This window comes from Nerophis lumbriciformis, linkage group LG05 (assembly GCF_033978685.3).
Source record: "Nerophis lumbriciformis linkage group LG05, RoL_Nlum_v2.1, whole genome shotgun sequence".
Lineage (NCBI taxonomy): Eukaryota > Metazoa > Chordata > Actinopteri > Syngnathiformes > Syngnathidae > Nerophis > Nerophis lumbriciformis.
The window spans coordinates 58,670,460-58,686,742 of NC_084552.2; the positions used below are offsets into that span (position 1 = coordinate 58,670,460).

Sequence of the window (16,283 nt, forward strand, 5' to 3'; positions counted from 1 at the left end):
TTGTGTGGGGTTTCTTTGCTTCCTCCCACAGACAAAACAACATGAGCTACAGTTAATTGGAGACTAAATTGTCCTTAGTTGTGACTGTAAATGGTTGTTTATAATAATTATTGGACCGATATTGGACATTAGGACACCACACCAATAAATCTGGTTAAAGTTCAAGTTAAAGTACCAATGATTGTCACACACACACTAAGTGTGGCGAAATTATTCTCTGCATTTGACCCATCACCCTTGATCACCCCCTGGGAGGTGAGGGGAGCAGTGAGCAGCATTAAAAAAAACTGCTCCGACAATTGATTAAAAAAAATGAAATGTTTAAATGACGAGAGATTACACGTACTGTGCTGTAGATGGATTAGGGTGAGCAAAACAAGCGACCCTACCTTGTAGGACGTAAACTTCCTTTGAGCTCACAGTGTAAAGAAATATGGCATCAATCTTACAGAGGATGACATTTCCTGTGCTATTTGCACCAAATGTTCGGTACACACTCCGCAAGGAATGAAAAAAAAACATTGGGCTTCAACACATCAAACCTTGTCAGCCACCTAAAATGCCAGCATAGCTATGACGTTGTTTTGATAGCCTAATCCTTAATTTTCACGAGATGCGTAATAGCTGCCACAGCGGTGGATCTGATACGTTTCCATCCATCCATTTTCTACCGCTTGTCCCGTTCGGTGGGAGTGACATGCTAACAGCCAATCAGGTAACAGTACCAACTATCAAGTTTGGTTGCGCCATCTTGTGTAATGGAAAAAACAGTCACCTCGACAGTATGGCAGTTTATGGATTGTGTCAAAAAGACTGTGGTCAGACCAATGTGGTCTGTCTATTATCCAAGGCGATTGTCCCATTTAAGAGCGAAAAATTCCGATCCAGTTTTGAGACAGTGTTGATGAGCATATGAGTCAGTATGAGGTGTTTGAAAAATAATTATGATGCTTGTCTTGTATGTTCCGTGGCGGTATAAATAACGCATGTATGGAAAACACAGGTCAATAGTCTGCCTACCGTCCACCCAGGAAAAGATCGACGTCTTCATTTCCGGAACCTCCACAAGATGCATGCCGCTCTCTGCGTCAAAGCCAATTTTTTCCGCGTCTCGTCGAGCCTTTCTGATCACCGCCCCACCCTGATCTCGAAAGCGAACGGCCGCCCGGTAGAAATAGGTGTCCTTGGCGTTGTATTTCATGCAGTTGTCAATAATGAGGTTGAAGTCCATCTCGAACTGGTCGAAGTTGGTGTAGTTCTGGGCGTCGATGCGCTGACGCATGGTGGACAAGTCCATTGGCTGCTTGATGTGCTCCAGGTAGTCAGTCACCTACACAAAGTAAGACATCGGTAAATTATTTCTGACTGGAAATCGACCAATGTGGATTTTTTCAGGGACAATATCGATTATCAGTAGTCATGGTTAATTATATTTGGAGCCGATATTCATTTGCAGTAAAGGTTAGCGAAACATGACTAGTATATGTCAGTAAACAGCTGGATAAGTCTTTAAGTTCTTGTTTTGTTTTTTTACATCAGCGACCAGCAGCGAGATAATATTTCCTGCAACGCTGATGTTGTGGTTCATTTAGCAGCACAAAACCTGAAGGGATTTAACAAACACCTTTATTACGTGTGTCTAAGAGGAGCATTAACATTTACATTTTAACATATGGGAAATCTTTTGAGAAAATTGGAAAAATTTGGCATTAAAAAAAACAAAAATAAAACCAAAAATACATGAATCGCACGGTTAGTGAGCATGCCTCATACCGAGAAGGCCCTGGGTTTGATTCAATTGAGGTTGCGACTTGTCCAGGATGTACCTTACCTTCCGCAGCAGGGATAGGCTCCAGACCCCGCTACACTGAGAGGGACAAACGGTAAAAAAATGGATGGATGGACGTAAAAAATATATAGGTATAATTTTTTCATGGCCTGGAATTCAACAAATGTTCTCTACTCCACAATAACTCGTCGTATACTTCCACCCATTTAATTTTATAACATTTTATAGCAGTTTATAGATTTAATACAGTGGAAGGTTTTTGTACGGAACCCTGAAATATTGCCAACATTTAAATATAAACAATTCTGGGCTCGTTCACGTAGCTTATTGTTGAGATATGTTTCCAGCTGGCTGTTGCAGAAAGTATGACAATGTTTAAGCTGCTGCCTGTTCTTCTTTACTTAATAAGTCTCCTACATGTCTAGATATTTACACAATGTTTGGATTTTTGGCAGACGTAACGATCCAACTCTGTAGCGTTTTTATTTGATTGAATCAGAAAACAGGAAACCTGGTGCGCTCTTTTAATGAGTTCACAGTGCGAGTGTTGCGGACGTAGGCTTGTCGAGCGACTCCAATGCTGCAGTAGCGGAAAAAAACAAAACAGTACCGGGGAGATGGCAGGAAAGAAGGACAAAGGATTTTCCGCCAAAAATTGAAAGTTTTGACACAAAGAGGAGAGGTTCTGTAAGCGATCAGCACGGCAAGAGGGATATAGAAAAGCGGGCATGGCCACAGAACTCAAATAAATAAATGCCCTGTCAGATATCAAAACATATTTGAGGAGAATTTTTGACCATCCATCCATCTTCTTCCGCTTATCCGAGGTCGGGTCGCGGGGGCAGCAGCTTAAGCAGGGAAGCCCAGACTTCCCTCTCCCCAGCCACTTCGTCCAGCTCCTCCCGGGGGATCCCGAGGCGTTACCAGGCCAGCCGGGAGAGATAGTCTTCCCAGCGTGTCCTGGGGCTTTCCCGTGGCCTCCTACCGGTCGGACGTGCCTGAAACACCTTCCTAGGGAGGCGTTCGGGTGGCATCCTGACCAGATGCCCGAACCACCTCATCTGGCTCCTCTCGACATGATTTTATATATTTTTTTAAATGGGCTCAAGCAAAAAAAAATGTTTTTCATGCAGGGCAAAAGGGCAAGTGCTTGAACAGTATACGTCACAATTTTCTTTTTTAAATACTGGTATGGTAGGTGTATATATTTCCTCTGCTAATGTAGATCTGTTGTAAAAAAAAAAAAAATATATATATATATATATATATATATATATATATATATATATATAAAGGCCGATACCACAATACCTCGAAATACCAGATATCGGCCCCGATAATTGGTCGATCTCTAGTTGTGACGATGTTTATTTTGGCATGTGGAGTTTAAGCAAAAGCTGAAAATTCACCTCACTGATGTCAACTGGCTGAGTGAAGATCCTAGCCTGGTCTTTGGACAGCAGCTGGTCCAAGATGGTCCTCAGCAAGATGCTAAAGGGAGTGAGCTGCATCTCCAGAAGGCTCTCATGGAACTTTAACTACAACACAGCGCAAAACAACATGAGCACATTCGGTGGCTTTCGTATCTAGCAGGACTTGTCTTAGTATTTATTACCTCCTCCCTCTTCAGCTTCTCCCTCTTGCGAATGAGCTCCAGCAGCAGTCGGGCTCTCTCCAGGTCGTGCCGGAGCCGGTGCCATGCCTTCAGCTGCTCCTTCAGCACCAGCTTTTCGTCCTCGTTCTGCTTCTGCTGAGAGAAAAAAAGAAATGAGCACATCTGACAAGACTGGCCGGGTCTGCTCTACCAACTACACGTCCGGAAAGAAAAGAAGATGATTTGACTGACTGATGAACAAACCGGGTGCGCATTCTTCTGGGATTGCAGGCTGGTCTGGAGGCGACGGATCAATGGCAGGCCGTTCCGGGATTGCCTTTTAAGGGTCCAGTAATTGAGGACCAGCTCCACAAACACTTTCTTTTTCTGGATGGACACCTGGTTCAGAATGCTTTGCAACCTAGCGCAGACATGCAGAAACCAGAGAGAAAAAAGTGACAGGTTTGTGCAAGGTAAGCAGTTCAAACATAAACCGCCACCTCATGATCTGACAGTCAGAGGCAAAGCCAGGGCACCACTTTAGAACCGACACTTGTGTATCTATGATGTCCATGTACCAAAGCATGCCTTGTGAGTATGAGGTAGTATAAACAGTTTTGTATATATATTAGTGTGTTGAGATCACACCATAGTTTGTGTGGTGGTTTTTCTTTTTGAGAACACCGCAAGTAACAATGGAGAATTCTGTTGTATCGCATTATTTGGTTGGTGTGTGCGAATATGGGTGAAAATGTTAAGCTAATAGATAGTAAATGGAGCATTGCCTCAAGCACATTATTATTATAGACCGCAGCACCGTAGGTATAACTCTGCATTTAATGGTGTGCCAAATAGACGTGGTGTTTTGTTCTGTTTGTGGTTTTATGCCATAAACACGAAGAGAATTACTGTGTTAGTAATTAGGCAAGGGCTGATAACGCATTTTGCTGCACGATATATTGTCCCACAAATTACTGCCAAAAAACAATATTATTGTCAGCATTATTTTGATAGCAAATTAAGCAGTAAAGTACCGGTAATTATAATTTATAACTAAAGCTGCAAGCAGCGATGGATGGGACCGACTTTGACGGCACATAAAATCCAAACCGCAGCAGTAATTAAAACTCTTTCGTCAACTTTTAATCAGAAGGGTTCAATCTCTCTCCTGTGCTAGTTTGAAGCTGACACGACAAACGCGCTCAGAGAAGATAATCTTTGAAAAAAGGTGACCGGTTTTTATAAAACTTTTGTTTTGAAGGAGGAATTGCAAACTTCCTGTTGATTTTTGCTGGGGGTTGTCAATATATTAAAATGTAGGTCTAATTGAGACCTACATAGAGGTTTTTGTTTCATGTCTCTAAGACATTCCTACTGGAAGTTACAGGCAGTTTTGTCTGAATTTTCTTCCTAGGAGCAGTTGTGTCTGTGTTTTCTTCCTAGGGGGGCGCTAGAGCGCAATTTTGAGTTTTGGGGTTGGGTTTTTTTATGAGAGCGCAATTTCTGCCAGTCCTGATGTGTGTGTCCAGTTTGGTGAATTTTGAAGCGTGTTAAGAGGGTCAAATTACAGCTCAAAGAGGCAAAAGTGTCTGTTTTTACTAAACTTTTATTTTGAAGGGGGAATTGCAAACTTCCTGTTGATTTTTGCTGAAAGATGTCAGTGTATGAAATGTAGGTCTAAGTCAGACCTACATAGAGGTTTTTGTTTCATATCTCTACGACATTCCTACTAGGAGTTAGAGGCAGTTTTGTCCGTGTTTTCTTCCTAGGGGGCGCTATAGCGCAATTTTGAGTTTTGGGGCTAGGTTTTTTGATTAGATCGCAATTTTCGCCAGTCCTGCCTGATGTGTGTGTCAAATTTGGTGAGTTTTGAAGAATGTTAAGGGGGTCAAATTACAGCTCAAAGAGGCGGCGGAATAATAATAATAAAACCTTACAATTACAATAGGGTCCTCTGTCCCAAAAAGACATTTGGTCCCTAATAATAACGCAAGTAACTCTTTCCAGCTCAATAAACTTTTCTCATTAGTTCACTTTTGTATTATGAATTGTAAATGGAAGGTCAAGAACTTTGACTATCTTAAATAAGTAAACTTGAAATGTAGTTTTGAGAGGGTTTTTGTTGCTATCACTTTTACAATAAAATTGGCGTACTGGCTCGTTTGTTTATATAAATGAGATATTTTTTCAACATTTCCGCAAAGAAACATTTGGCTTCGCGATCATCTTTTTTTCCTACTAACTTTTATTACTTTGCGGTGCTTCTCACTAGCAACTAGCCAGGCTCTGTCCGTGCATGTGTGTGAGCTGGTGAAGAATTCACATCGTTCATTTAATTCTGCTATAGAATTGACCTCTCGCACCTTGTTTGGCAGCAACAGACGAAGAAAACACACAAGAGGTGGGAATCTTTGGGCACCTCACGATTGGAATACCGATTATGATTCACGGGCTACGATTCGAATATGAATGTATTATTCATACGTCTAGGATTATCATATTGTATATTGTTAATATCGTATACTACCGTAAATTCCGGACTATAAGCCGCTACTTTTTTCCTACTATTTGAACCCTGCCGCTTATAAAACGTGCGGCAAATTTATGGATTTGTCTTCGCTGACGGTCATTGTGGTCTACAGTTGGGGGAAAAAAACAAAGCAGATACACTGAATAGTTGTGGTATCATTTGTGTTCCGGCGCCATCTTTTGGACGAGTTTGCTCATTGCAGGTGCTGCATAGCCCTTCTGTTTAGACTGACCTTTCAACCAGAAGTAGAGGTCATGTTCTGTCTTGTACATCCACAGCGGTTCTACTCGTACAGATGATCACTCTAAGCAACATTTGTAAGTTTTACAATGTAACTAAAACAATTCTTACTTACTAGACCAGGGGTCGGCAACCCGCGGCTCTAGAGCCGCATGCGGCTCTTTATCGCCGCCCTAGTGGCTCTCTGGAGCTTTTTCAAAAAATGTATGAAAAATGGAAAAAGATGAGGGGAAAAAAATCTATTTTTGTTTTAATATGGTTTCTGTAGGAGGACAAACATGACACAAACCTCCCTAATTGTTACAAAGCGAGCGCCGTTTTGTCCTACTAATTTTGGCGGTCCTTGAACTCACCGTAGTTTGTTTACATGTATAACTTTCTTCGACTTTCTAGGACGTGTTTTATGCCACTTCTTTTTCTGTCTCATTTTGTCCACCAAACTTTTAAGGTTGTGCATGAAAGGTGAGTTTTGTTGATGTTATTGTCTTGTGTGGAGTGCTAATCAGACATATTTGGTCACTGCATGACTGCAAGCTAATCGATGCTAACAGGCTATTTAGGCTAGCTATATGTACATATTGCATCATTATGCCTCATTTGTAGCTATATTTGAGGTCATTTAGTTTCCTTTAAGTCCTCTTAATTCCATGACACACTATCTGTATGTAATATGGCTATTAATTTTTTGTGGCTCCAGACAGATTTGTTTTTGTATTTTTGGTCCAATATGGCTCTTTCAACATTTTGGGTTGCCGACCCCTGTACTAGACCATCCCATGTGTGATGTCTGTTAGTGTTTTCATGCATATTTGTACAGTACGTAGTATTGCAATGTAATAGAACTAGCGTCGTTAGCATTAGCTAATATGCGAACACGTTTAATAGTGTCTTTGTTAGTATTATTAACTTACAACGGCATTTTTTGTATTATTCCAGTTCCGATAATTCACTAAAATGTCACTGAGGACTTAAGAGTCTGTTTAGCTGATTGGAAAGGTAGCTTCTGCAGCGAGTGGGTCCATGACGGTGACCTCTGTTTTGTTTGATCAGCCGTTTTACTGCCGTTTTTTAAAAATAAATAAATGATCATTTAGTGTAAATAACTAGTTTTACAACGTATATATATGTGGCTAATATATGGAAAGATGTTTTTTTCTTTTAAAATTTAATGGGTGCGGCTTATGTACAGGTGCGCTCTACAGTCCGGAAAATACAGTATATATTTTAAATGTATCATGTTAAATTATTAATAAGATTAATGTCTACAAGACTCCTCCAGTAATGCTTAATTTCTGGTTTTGGCTGACAGTCGTGTGGCCACACTGTATGGACATTATTGTCTCTCCAGACTTATTAATAATCTAGTCGCTAATTTCCTCTTCATAGCTGGTTACTTTCTGCTGTAAGGCGGTTCCGATTATCCTTCTGTTGAAGTGTACAAAGCATTTATTATTTTCTTGTTTCACTACTTCACAATCAAGCTAGCTTAGCAACGTGGCTAGCATAGCTTGTCCTCTCCTCCGTATGTCCGAGCTAACCCAACTAACACGTAACGTAAAAATAATGTTAGCAAATAGTACTTCCTTAGTTAGAACCAAACTGAGCAATAACGTTGAGAGAACATTAGCATTAATGTCACATTTTAAAACCATCTGCATTGCTTTATTTAACATGTATAAATAACCGACGTTTGATTCATGAATCGCCCACGTTCTAATCGTGATGCATCAGAGAATACATCACGATTAGGTTTGAGGTGGGCAGGGTTGGGAGAGGGGGGGTTTTGGTGGTAGCGGGGGGTGTATATTGTAGCGTTCCGGAAGAGTTAGTGCTGCAAGGGGTTCTAGGTATTTGTTCTGTTGTGTTTATGTTGTGTTACGGTGCGGATGTTCTCCTGAAATGTGTTTGACATTCTTGTTTGGTGTGGGTTCACAGTGTGGCGCATATTTGTAACAGTGTTAAAGTTGTTTATACGGCCACCATCAGTGTGACCTGTATGGCTGTTGATCAAGTATGTGTGAGTTGTGTGTGAGTAAAAGCTGCACATATTATGTGACTGGACCGGTACGCTGTTTGTATGGAGGAAAAGCGGACGTGACGACAGGTTGTAGAGGACGCTAAAGGCAGTGCCTTTAAGGCACGCCCTCAATATTGGAAATCGGGAGAAATTCGGGAGAATGGTTGTCACGGGAGATTTTCGGGAGGGGCACTGAAATTCGGGAGTCTCCCGGGAAAATCGGGAGGGTTTGCAAGTATGCCCTACGTCCGTGTTTTACCGGATATGTACCGCTCCGTACAGCGGCGTTTTAAAAAGTCATTAATTTTACTTCTTGAAACCAATACCGATAATTTCCGATATTACATTTTAAAGCATTAATCGGACATCTCTATTTAAAACAAATGTTATTGTTATACTGTTTCCTTTGAAAAATTTTACTGTGAGCAAGTTGCAAACAGCATCTTTAATTGAGGCACATTTTTGGGTGAAGCGTAAAAACGCGTACAACAATTTGCTCTTTAAGAGGCAAAGAATCTTTCAAGTGACAGCGCTATTATTAAGCACCCACTATAAGACAAATACTAGCACGTATGAGTGAAATATACTAGTTTGTGTACCTGTGAGCAGGAAAAGAAGGCACAGCAGCAGGGGTTGCTTCTTCACTTTCAGCATCAGGCTGAGGGTTCCCATCCTTCTTCTTTTCTCTCCCCTTCTCCACGTTGCTACACACTCCATTCTTGGCTTTGGCCTCGTCATAGATGGTCAGCTTCCTCCTGGCGCAGCCGTTGGGAGTGTGAGCGCCGCAGTAGGCCGTCTTTTTCACCGAGAAGGTGGGCTCCCCCGACTCGGTCAGGTCCTTAACGGGCTCCATCTTCATGAACAAGCCCGCTTTTTGCGCGCAGCTGACGTGGAAGGCCGTGTAGCAGTTGGCCTTGTGGCACTGGATGCACGCTCCCACGCCTTTCTCTTTGCACAGGTAGCAGGTGAGCTTCCACCGGGCGGGCGGGATGTGGGCCACGCCGTCGATGGGCTCGATGAAGGTGGTGTTGGAGAAGCCCACCTCGGGGACCCACAGGGCGCAGACCACGTGGCCCCAACGGTCGTCGTCCGTCTTTTTAACGGCGCCGCCCTTACTGGGGCAAAGGATGCAGTCTGCGGGCTGCGCGGGCGACTGCAGGCAGTGTCGACAGAGCCACTGGCCCTCGGGGATGTACGGCACGCCGTAACACTCCTGGTGCACGACCACGTCGCACGCGTCGCAGAAAAGAATGGCGTTGCTGTTGTGACACTCGCCATCCATGCAGATGCAGCACACGGCGTCCTCGTCGACGGCAACCTGCCTCTCGCTGCCTTTATCCAAGCCCTCCAGGTGCAGCTCTTTTTCAAAGCGGTCGATCAAGAACTCAAAGACGTTGAAAGACACCTGACTGACGCCTTCGCCTCGCCGTTGGTCGTTGACCAAATCCAGCCAGGCGTAATCCTCCTCGTCCATGTCGTACTCCGTCTCCTCATCCAGCTCTTCTTCCGTTTTCTCTTCAAAGGTATAATAAGAAGCAGGACGTTTGGGAACCGCAGGTAGGTTATACTCCACAGTCCGAAACTTAGGCTCATGGAGTTTCGGCGCGGGTTTAACACAAGCCGGATGTCCGCCGCCTCTTTCTTTATGAGCGGTGATGCCCAGTGCGGCGTTCCTCTTCTCCCGGTTGTTTTTTAACCGCACCGAGCGCAACAGAACCTGCTGCTGCGGTTTCTCCGTGTTCTCCTTGTTGTTGGCCCACTCCGTCATCTCCCGCACCACGGGGTCATCCTCCGAGACCACGTGGAGCTTGTCGAAGATGCTGAGGCGGTGGAAGTGGCCGTCAAGTTCAAACTCCACCATTTGTTGAGCCTGGGCGTAAGTCAGGATCTGCTTGTTGGGCGAGGGCCTGATAGGCGAGGGCGGCCTCGGCGGCACCGGGACACGGTGGCTGCGGGCTTTCTTCTTCATCCTGTCGCGCCGTGTTTCTGCCGAGAATTAAGACAAATTTAAAGCGTGTTCACACTTGTGGTAGTCCATGATACTTTAATCCACACTAAATATTTTAAAAAGATACTTGGTGATGGAGATGGGCGAATGCGTCAAAAATAAAAATCACTATATTTGAATTGTCTTTATTCTTTTAATTTGCTTTATTAAGCATCGAGAATGCAGTACAACACAGTGCATCGATTAACAAAAGTTATAATGCTAATCTTCTTTTCTATTTTTTTTATAGAGGAAGCTCCCATCTTTCTTCATACAATTAAATTAGATTATAATTAATAAAAATAAAATAAAATACAATTACATTTTAAAAATAAATTAGATGAAAAAATAAAAAGTAAAATAAATTAAAATAACATAAAAAATAATTTTAATAAAATAAAATAAACATTTTATATTTCTTTATAAAAATAAAATGTCAAATAGATACATACAATAAAATGAAATATATGTAGTAATAAAATAAAGAAAAGAAAACAATTAAACAATAAATATAAAGAATGTTTTAAAAATATTATGAAAGTAGCAAAGAAGATGATTACATTTCAATGAAATCAGGTAAATTGCGTAGTTTACAGTAACGCAGATTAGCAAGTTGTTGCAGTAGCAAAATGAAAGAAGACAATGGTTCAGTAAAGTAGAATAAATGAATACCGTATTTTTCGAAGTATAAGTTGCACCGCAGTATAAGTCGCACCTGCCGAAAATGCATAATAAAGAAGGAAAAAAACATATATAAGTCGCACTGGAGCATAAGTAGCATTTTTTGGGGAAATGTATTTGATAAAACCCAACACCAAGAACAGATATTTGAAAGGAAATTTAAAATAAATAAAGAATAGTGAACAACAGACTGAATAAGTGTACGCTATATGATGCATAAATAACCAACTGAGAACGTGCCTGGTATGTTAATGTAACATATTATGGTAAGAGTCATTCAAATAACTATAACATATAGAACATGCTATACGTTTACCAAACAATCTGTCACTCCTAATCGCTAAATCCCATGAAATCTTATACATCTAGTCTCTTACGTGAATGAGCTAAATAATATTATTTGATATTTTACGGTAATGTGTTAATGAATTCCCCGAAAGCTCGAATGGGTGCTACAGACTAAGTTCAAATATTTTATTTCTTTATTTTTTTTCACGTTTAATATGTTTTTTGCAATTTAAAATTTTGGCAGTACCACATAAGATATGTTTTAATTACTGATACGGACTTATTGATGTTGAAATGCGCCATAACTCATTTTGTACACTGTTGATGTGATGCAATGAACAGTAGTGCGTAAATGTGTTCCTGTATAGTATTTCCCCAGCAATGGTCACATGGTGACATAAATTATGGTATTTTGAGAGGTTGTAATTATTGAAGTCGGACATCACTGAAGGCGTAGGTGTGGGATTTGAGCCGAGGATGTCATTGTGGCTTGTGCAGCCCTTTGAGACACTCCTGATTTATTTAGGGCTGTATAAATAAACTTTGATTGATGATCGATTGATAGGTGGGAAACGCCACTGCGATGAGGACACTGTTCTTTTTCCTACTCAGTGGCCTAGTGGTTAGAGTGTCCGCCCTGAGATCGGTAGGTTGTGAGTTCAAACCCCGGCCGAGTCATACCAAAGACTATAAAAATGGGACCCATTACCTCCCTGCTTGGCACTCAGCATCTAGGGTTGGAATTGGGGGTTAAATCACCTAAAATGATTCCCAGGCACGGCACCGCTGCTGCCCACTGCTCCCCTCACCTCCCAGGGGGTGAACAAGGTTGATGGGTCAAATGCAGAGAACAAATTTCACCACACCTAGTGTGTGTGTGACAATCATTGGTACTTTAACTTTAATGCTGGTAAGGGGATCATAATGTAACAAATTGTCCTGAGCATCGTTTAATTGGATATGTACTGAACTACGATTTTCCTAAAACTAGGATTATTTGTTATTTGCCACCTGTCAACATTCGAGTAGGTGACTTCTCTAAGTCAAGCATGGGCATTCTCTGTACTTTATTGTGATAATATATGAACAAAAATGCACATTACTGTAAAACATGATAGAAATGGTTACAGTGGGAGGCGTCCACTCTTTATAATAGTGACACAAAGAAGCGACTGCTGCAATATTAGCAACTCCCAAGTTAGCCTAGATCAGGGTGGCGCTAACCGCGGATCTTTAGCGCCACCCTAGTGGCTCCCTGGACCTCTTTCAGAAATATGTAAAAATGGAAAAAGATGAAGAAAAAAATATTTTTTAGTTTTAATATATTTTCTGTAGAACAAACATGACACAAACTTTTTTAATTGTTAGAAAGCCCACTGTTTATGTTATACATGCATCATTGATGAGCCGTTTTGTCCGACTAATTTCAGTGATCCTTGAACTCATCGTAGTTTGTTAACATGTACATTTTTCTCCGATGCTGCCAAGGAAAGACATGTTTTATGCCACTCCTTTGTCTCATTTTGTCCACCAAACGTTTTATGCTGTGCGTGAATGCACAAAGGTGAGCTTTGTGGATTGTATTGATTTGCTGGAGTGCTTATCAGACATATTTGGTCACTGCACGACCGCAAGCTAATCAATGCGAACATGCTATTTAGGCTAGCTGTATGTACATATTGCATCATTATGCCTCGTTTGTAGGTATATTTGAGCTCATTTAATTGCCTTTACTTATGTCCTCTGTGTATTTAATTTAAATTTGCATGTCTCGTGACACATTATCTGTATTTCTGATAGTGGTTTGTGTGCCATTTTGTTCCAGACCACAGCAAACGTTACCCAGCTTGCAAAGATCATTTAAACTCTTATATAAGAGTGCCTCCGAGTCCGAGTCCATGGTTCTCGCCCGGAAAAGGGTGGAGTGCCATCTCCGGGTTGGGGAGTAGATCTTGCCCCAAGTGGAGGAGTTCAAGTACCTCGGAGTCTTGTTCACGAGTGAGGGAAGAGTGGATCGTGAGATCGACAGGCGGATCGGTGCGGCGTTGTCAGTAATGCGGACGCTGTATCGATCCGTTGTGGTGAAGAAGGAGCTGAGCCGGAAGGCAAAGCTCTCAATTTACCGGTCGATCTACGTTCCCATCCTCACCTATGGTCATGAGCTTTGGGTTATGACCGAAAGGACAAGATCACGGGTACAAGTGGCCGAAATTAGTTTCCTCCGCCGGGTGGCGGGTCTCTCCCTTAGAGATAGGGTGAGAAGCTCTGCCATCCGGGAGGAACTCAAAGTAAAGCCGCTGCTCCTCCACATCGAGAGGAGCCAGATGAGGTGGTTCGGGCATCTGGTCAGGATGCCACCCGAACGCCTCCCTAAGGAGGTGTTTAGGGCACATCCGACCAGTAGGAGGCCACGGGGAAGACCCAGGACACGTTGGGAAGACTATGTCTCCCAGCTGTTCTGGGAACGCCTCGGGATCACCCGGGAAGAGCTGGACGAAGTGGCTGGGGAGAGGGAAGTCTGGGCTTCCCTGCTTAGGCTGCTGCCCCCGCGACCCGACCTCGGATAAGCGGAAGAAGATGGATGGATGGATAAGACTTTTAAAGTAATTTTCATAGTAGGCTATCCATCCATCCATCCATTTTCTACAGCTTATCTCAGCTACAATCGGGCGGAAGGCGGCGTACACCCTGGACAAGTCGCCACCTCATCGCAGGGCCAACACAGATAGACAGACAACATTCACACACACATTCACACACTAGGGCCAATTTTAGTGTTGCCAATCAACCTATCCCCGGGTGCATGTCTTTGGAGGTGGGAGGAAGCCGGAGTACCCGGAGGGAACCCACGCAGTCACGGGGAGAACATGCAAACTCCACGCAGAAAGATCCCGAGATTGAACCCAAGACTACTCAGTACCTTCGTATTGTGAGGCAGATGCACTAACCCCTCTTCCACCGTGCTGCCCCATCTAATATAGCTAATATAGACACTTCCATCATGTGTTGTCTTCATTACAACACTGATATAAGACTTTTAAAGTAATTTTGATAGTAGGCTAATATAACTAATATAGACACTTACCGTACCGTATATAAGACTTTTATTTTTTTGCAGATTTATTTTTGTATTTTTGGTCCAAACTCTTTCAATATTTTGGGTTGCCGACCCCTGGCCTAGATGCTAACAATAATATTAGCTAATTAGCATGCATAGCTACCCGCTCTCATACGAAGACAAAACAAAAGTTAGTCAATATATTATATCATTATGCCAATACTTGTGGAGTTATGGAGTTAATGTGTGTGATTAAAGTGAAAATGACAAACCTTTTGTAGGTGAACAGGGTTGCAGGTTGAAAAGCACAGCTAGCCTCCAGCCGTACAAAGCAATGGCGACGCGGCCTGCTAAGCGGCTCTCTCCCCGGACACGCAGCTCTCATCCAACGGCTAATTCAGCTCAAATGCATAAACATGACATGTTCTCTGGTGCCTCTTTGCTTGCCCCCCACGACGCGTTCCACGCTAATATCAGCTTTAAAAGGAGCCTTCATAACCTGCACAGTCGAGCCAGAGGCTTCAGCTAAACGGCAGCCAAGCCTGGACGGCTCATCCCCCAACACAACAATGCTTTTTTTCTCTCCTTTTTTTTTTCAGCAGACATGAACAACTCCCACCGCTCGGCGTGTGACGCCGGAGGTCATGTTTGCCAGCGGCTCGTGTTTCACACAAAAGCCCATCTGTCACGCCATCGATGCATCGGCCTTCTGACGACACTAACCGCACGGCGGAGTAACAAAGTAGTAGTAGTAGTAGTAGTGCCAACTGCAGCTGACTTGGCGTACCATCATCACCCGCACACAAAAACACAACAGAGACGCTTTTTATTTCGCCGCCAAAGCAGCTCACTTACCAACCCGGGTGACGCGTGTGGGTCAGTGTGTGTTTTTGGTCATTTTATTGTATTTTCATGATTAGAAATGAAAAAAAAACACAAAAAAAACATTTCATTCATTTTAAAAATCAAAATATGATATTTAAAAACAAGCGTACCGGTATTTATTTTATTTGGTGTTAGGGAAACAATTAACTAAACATAAAAATCGGTTTGATTTTCATTTTATATTTCATAAAAGACAAACTCCAGTTAACAGGAACAGGTGATTTGTTCCATATTCGGACACCGGAAGTTTTATTTTCAAAGTAAAAGCGGAGAGTCTGCAGTACGTACACTGCAAAAACTGAAATCTAAGTAAGATGAAATATCTCAAATAAGGGTGATATTTGCTTATTTTCTGTCTAATAAGATAATTCTTCTCACTAAGCAGATTTTATGTTAGAGTGTTTTACTTCTTTTAAGGGTTTTGGTCCTAAATGATCTCAGTAAGATATTACAGCTTGTTGCTGAGATTTGATGACCTATATTGAGTAAAACATGCTTGAAACTAGAACATCAACAGTTGCAAAGCTGTGTCATCAACACTCATAAGCAGGGGTCCCCAAAGTTTTTGACTCTGGGGCCGCATTGGGTTAAAACAATTTGGCCAGGGCCGGGCTGTACATATATATATATATATATCATACTTGCCAACCTTGAGACCTCCGATTTCGGGAGGTGGGGGGCGTGGTCGGGGGTGGGGCGGGGCGTAGTTGGAGGCGTGGTTAAGAGGGGAGGAGTATATTGACAGCTAGAATTCACCAAGTCAAGTATTTAATACATATATATATATATATATATATATATATATATATATATATATATATATATATATATATATATATATATATATATATCTACATCCTGAAAGTATGCAAACAAAACTGTGTTTAGATAATTGATACTTCAAACTTGCATAAATAAATATTAAGGAATATAACATAACTTGGCTTCTGAGAGCTTCAAAATGTAATGAATAAAATGCTAAAGTTGTTGATAAACAAGCAATTATTTTAATAATAATCATTCAAATTAATTATTTCAAATATGTTTATTTTAATGTATAATTCTATGGCTCGATGTAATAAGGAGTCAGAAAAAATACAAATAAAAATACAATTAATTTTGATGTTTTTAGCAAAATATAGAAAAAATGTATTTAGTTTTTTTTTTTTTATTAATAATTTAATAATACAATTTGTCTGTAGTCTGGATGATTT

The 16,283-nt window shown here is 41.7% G+C and overlaps 1 protein-coding gene across 8 annotated transcripts in view; it reads right to left on the reverse strand.

Annotated features, from left to right (window-relative positions):
- The window catches only part of brd1a (bromodomain containing 1a), a 30,332-nt gene extending 15,332 nt beyond the window's left edge, over nucleotides 1-15,000 (reverse strand). For 2 of the 8 annotated variants that reach the window (XM_072913300.1, XM_072913298.1), the window contains exons 1-6: nucleotides 14,457-15,000; nucleotides 8,770-10,156; nucleotides 3,636-3,804; nucleotides 3,405-3,539; nucleotides 3,199-3,327; nucleotides 1,021-1,330 (exon numbers count right to left, since the gene is read on the reverse strand). In XM_072913300.1, coding sequence (XP_072769401.1) covers nucleotides 1,021-1,330; nucleotides 3,199-3,327; nucleotides 3,405-3,539; nucleotides 3,636-3,804; nucleotides 8,770-10,139 — 2,113 coding nt within the window. In that variant the 5' untranslated portion in view covers nucleotides 10,140-10,156; nucleotides 14,457-15,000. The remainder of the gene's footprint in view (nucleotides 1-1,020; nucleotides 1,331-3,198; nucleotides 3,328-3,404; nucleotides 3,540-3,635; nucleotides 3,805-8,769; nucleotides 10,157-14,456) is intronic. The other 6 variants (XM_072913301.1, XM_061959786.2, XM_061959791.2 and 3 more) reach the window with 6 other exon arrangements.
- Between the last annotated feature and the right edge of the window lie 1,283 nt (nucleotides 15,001-16,283).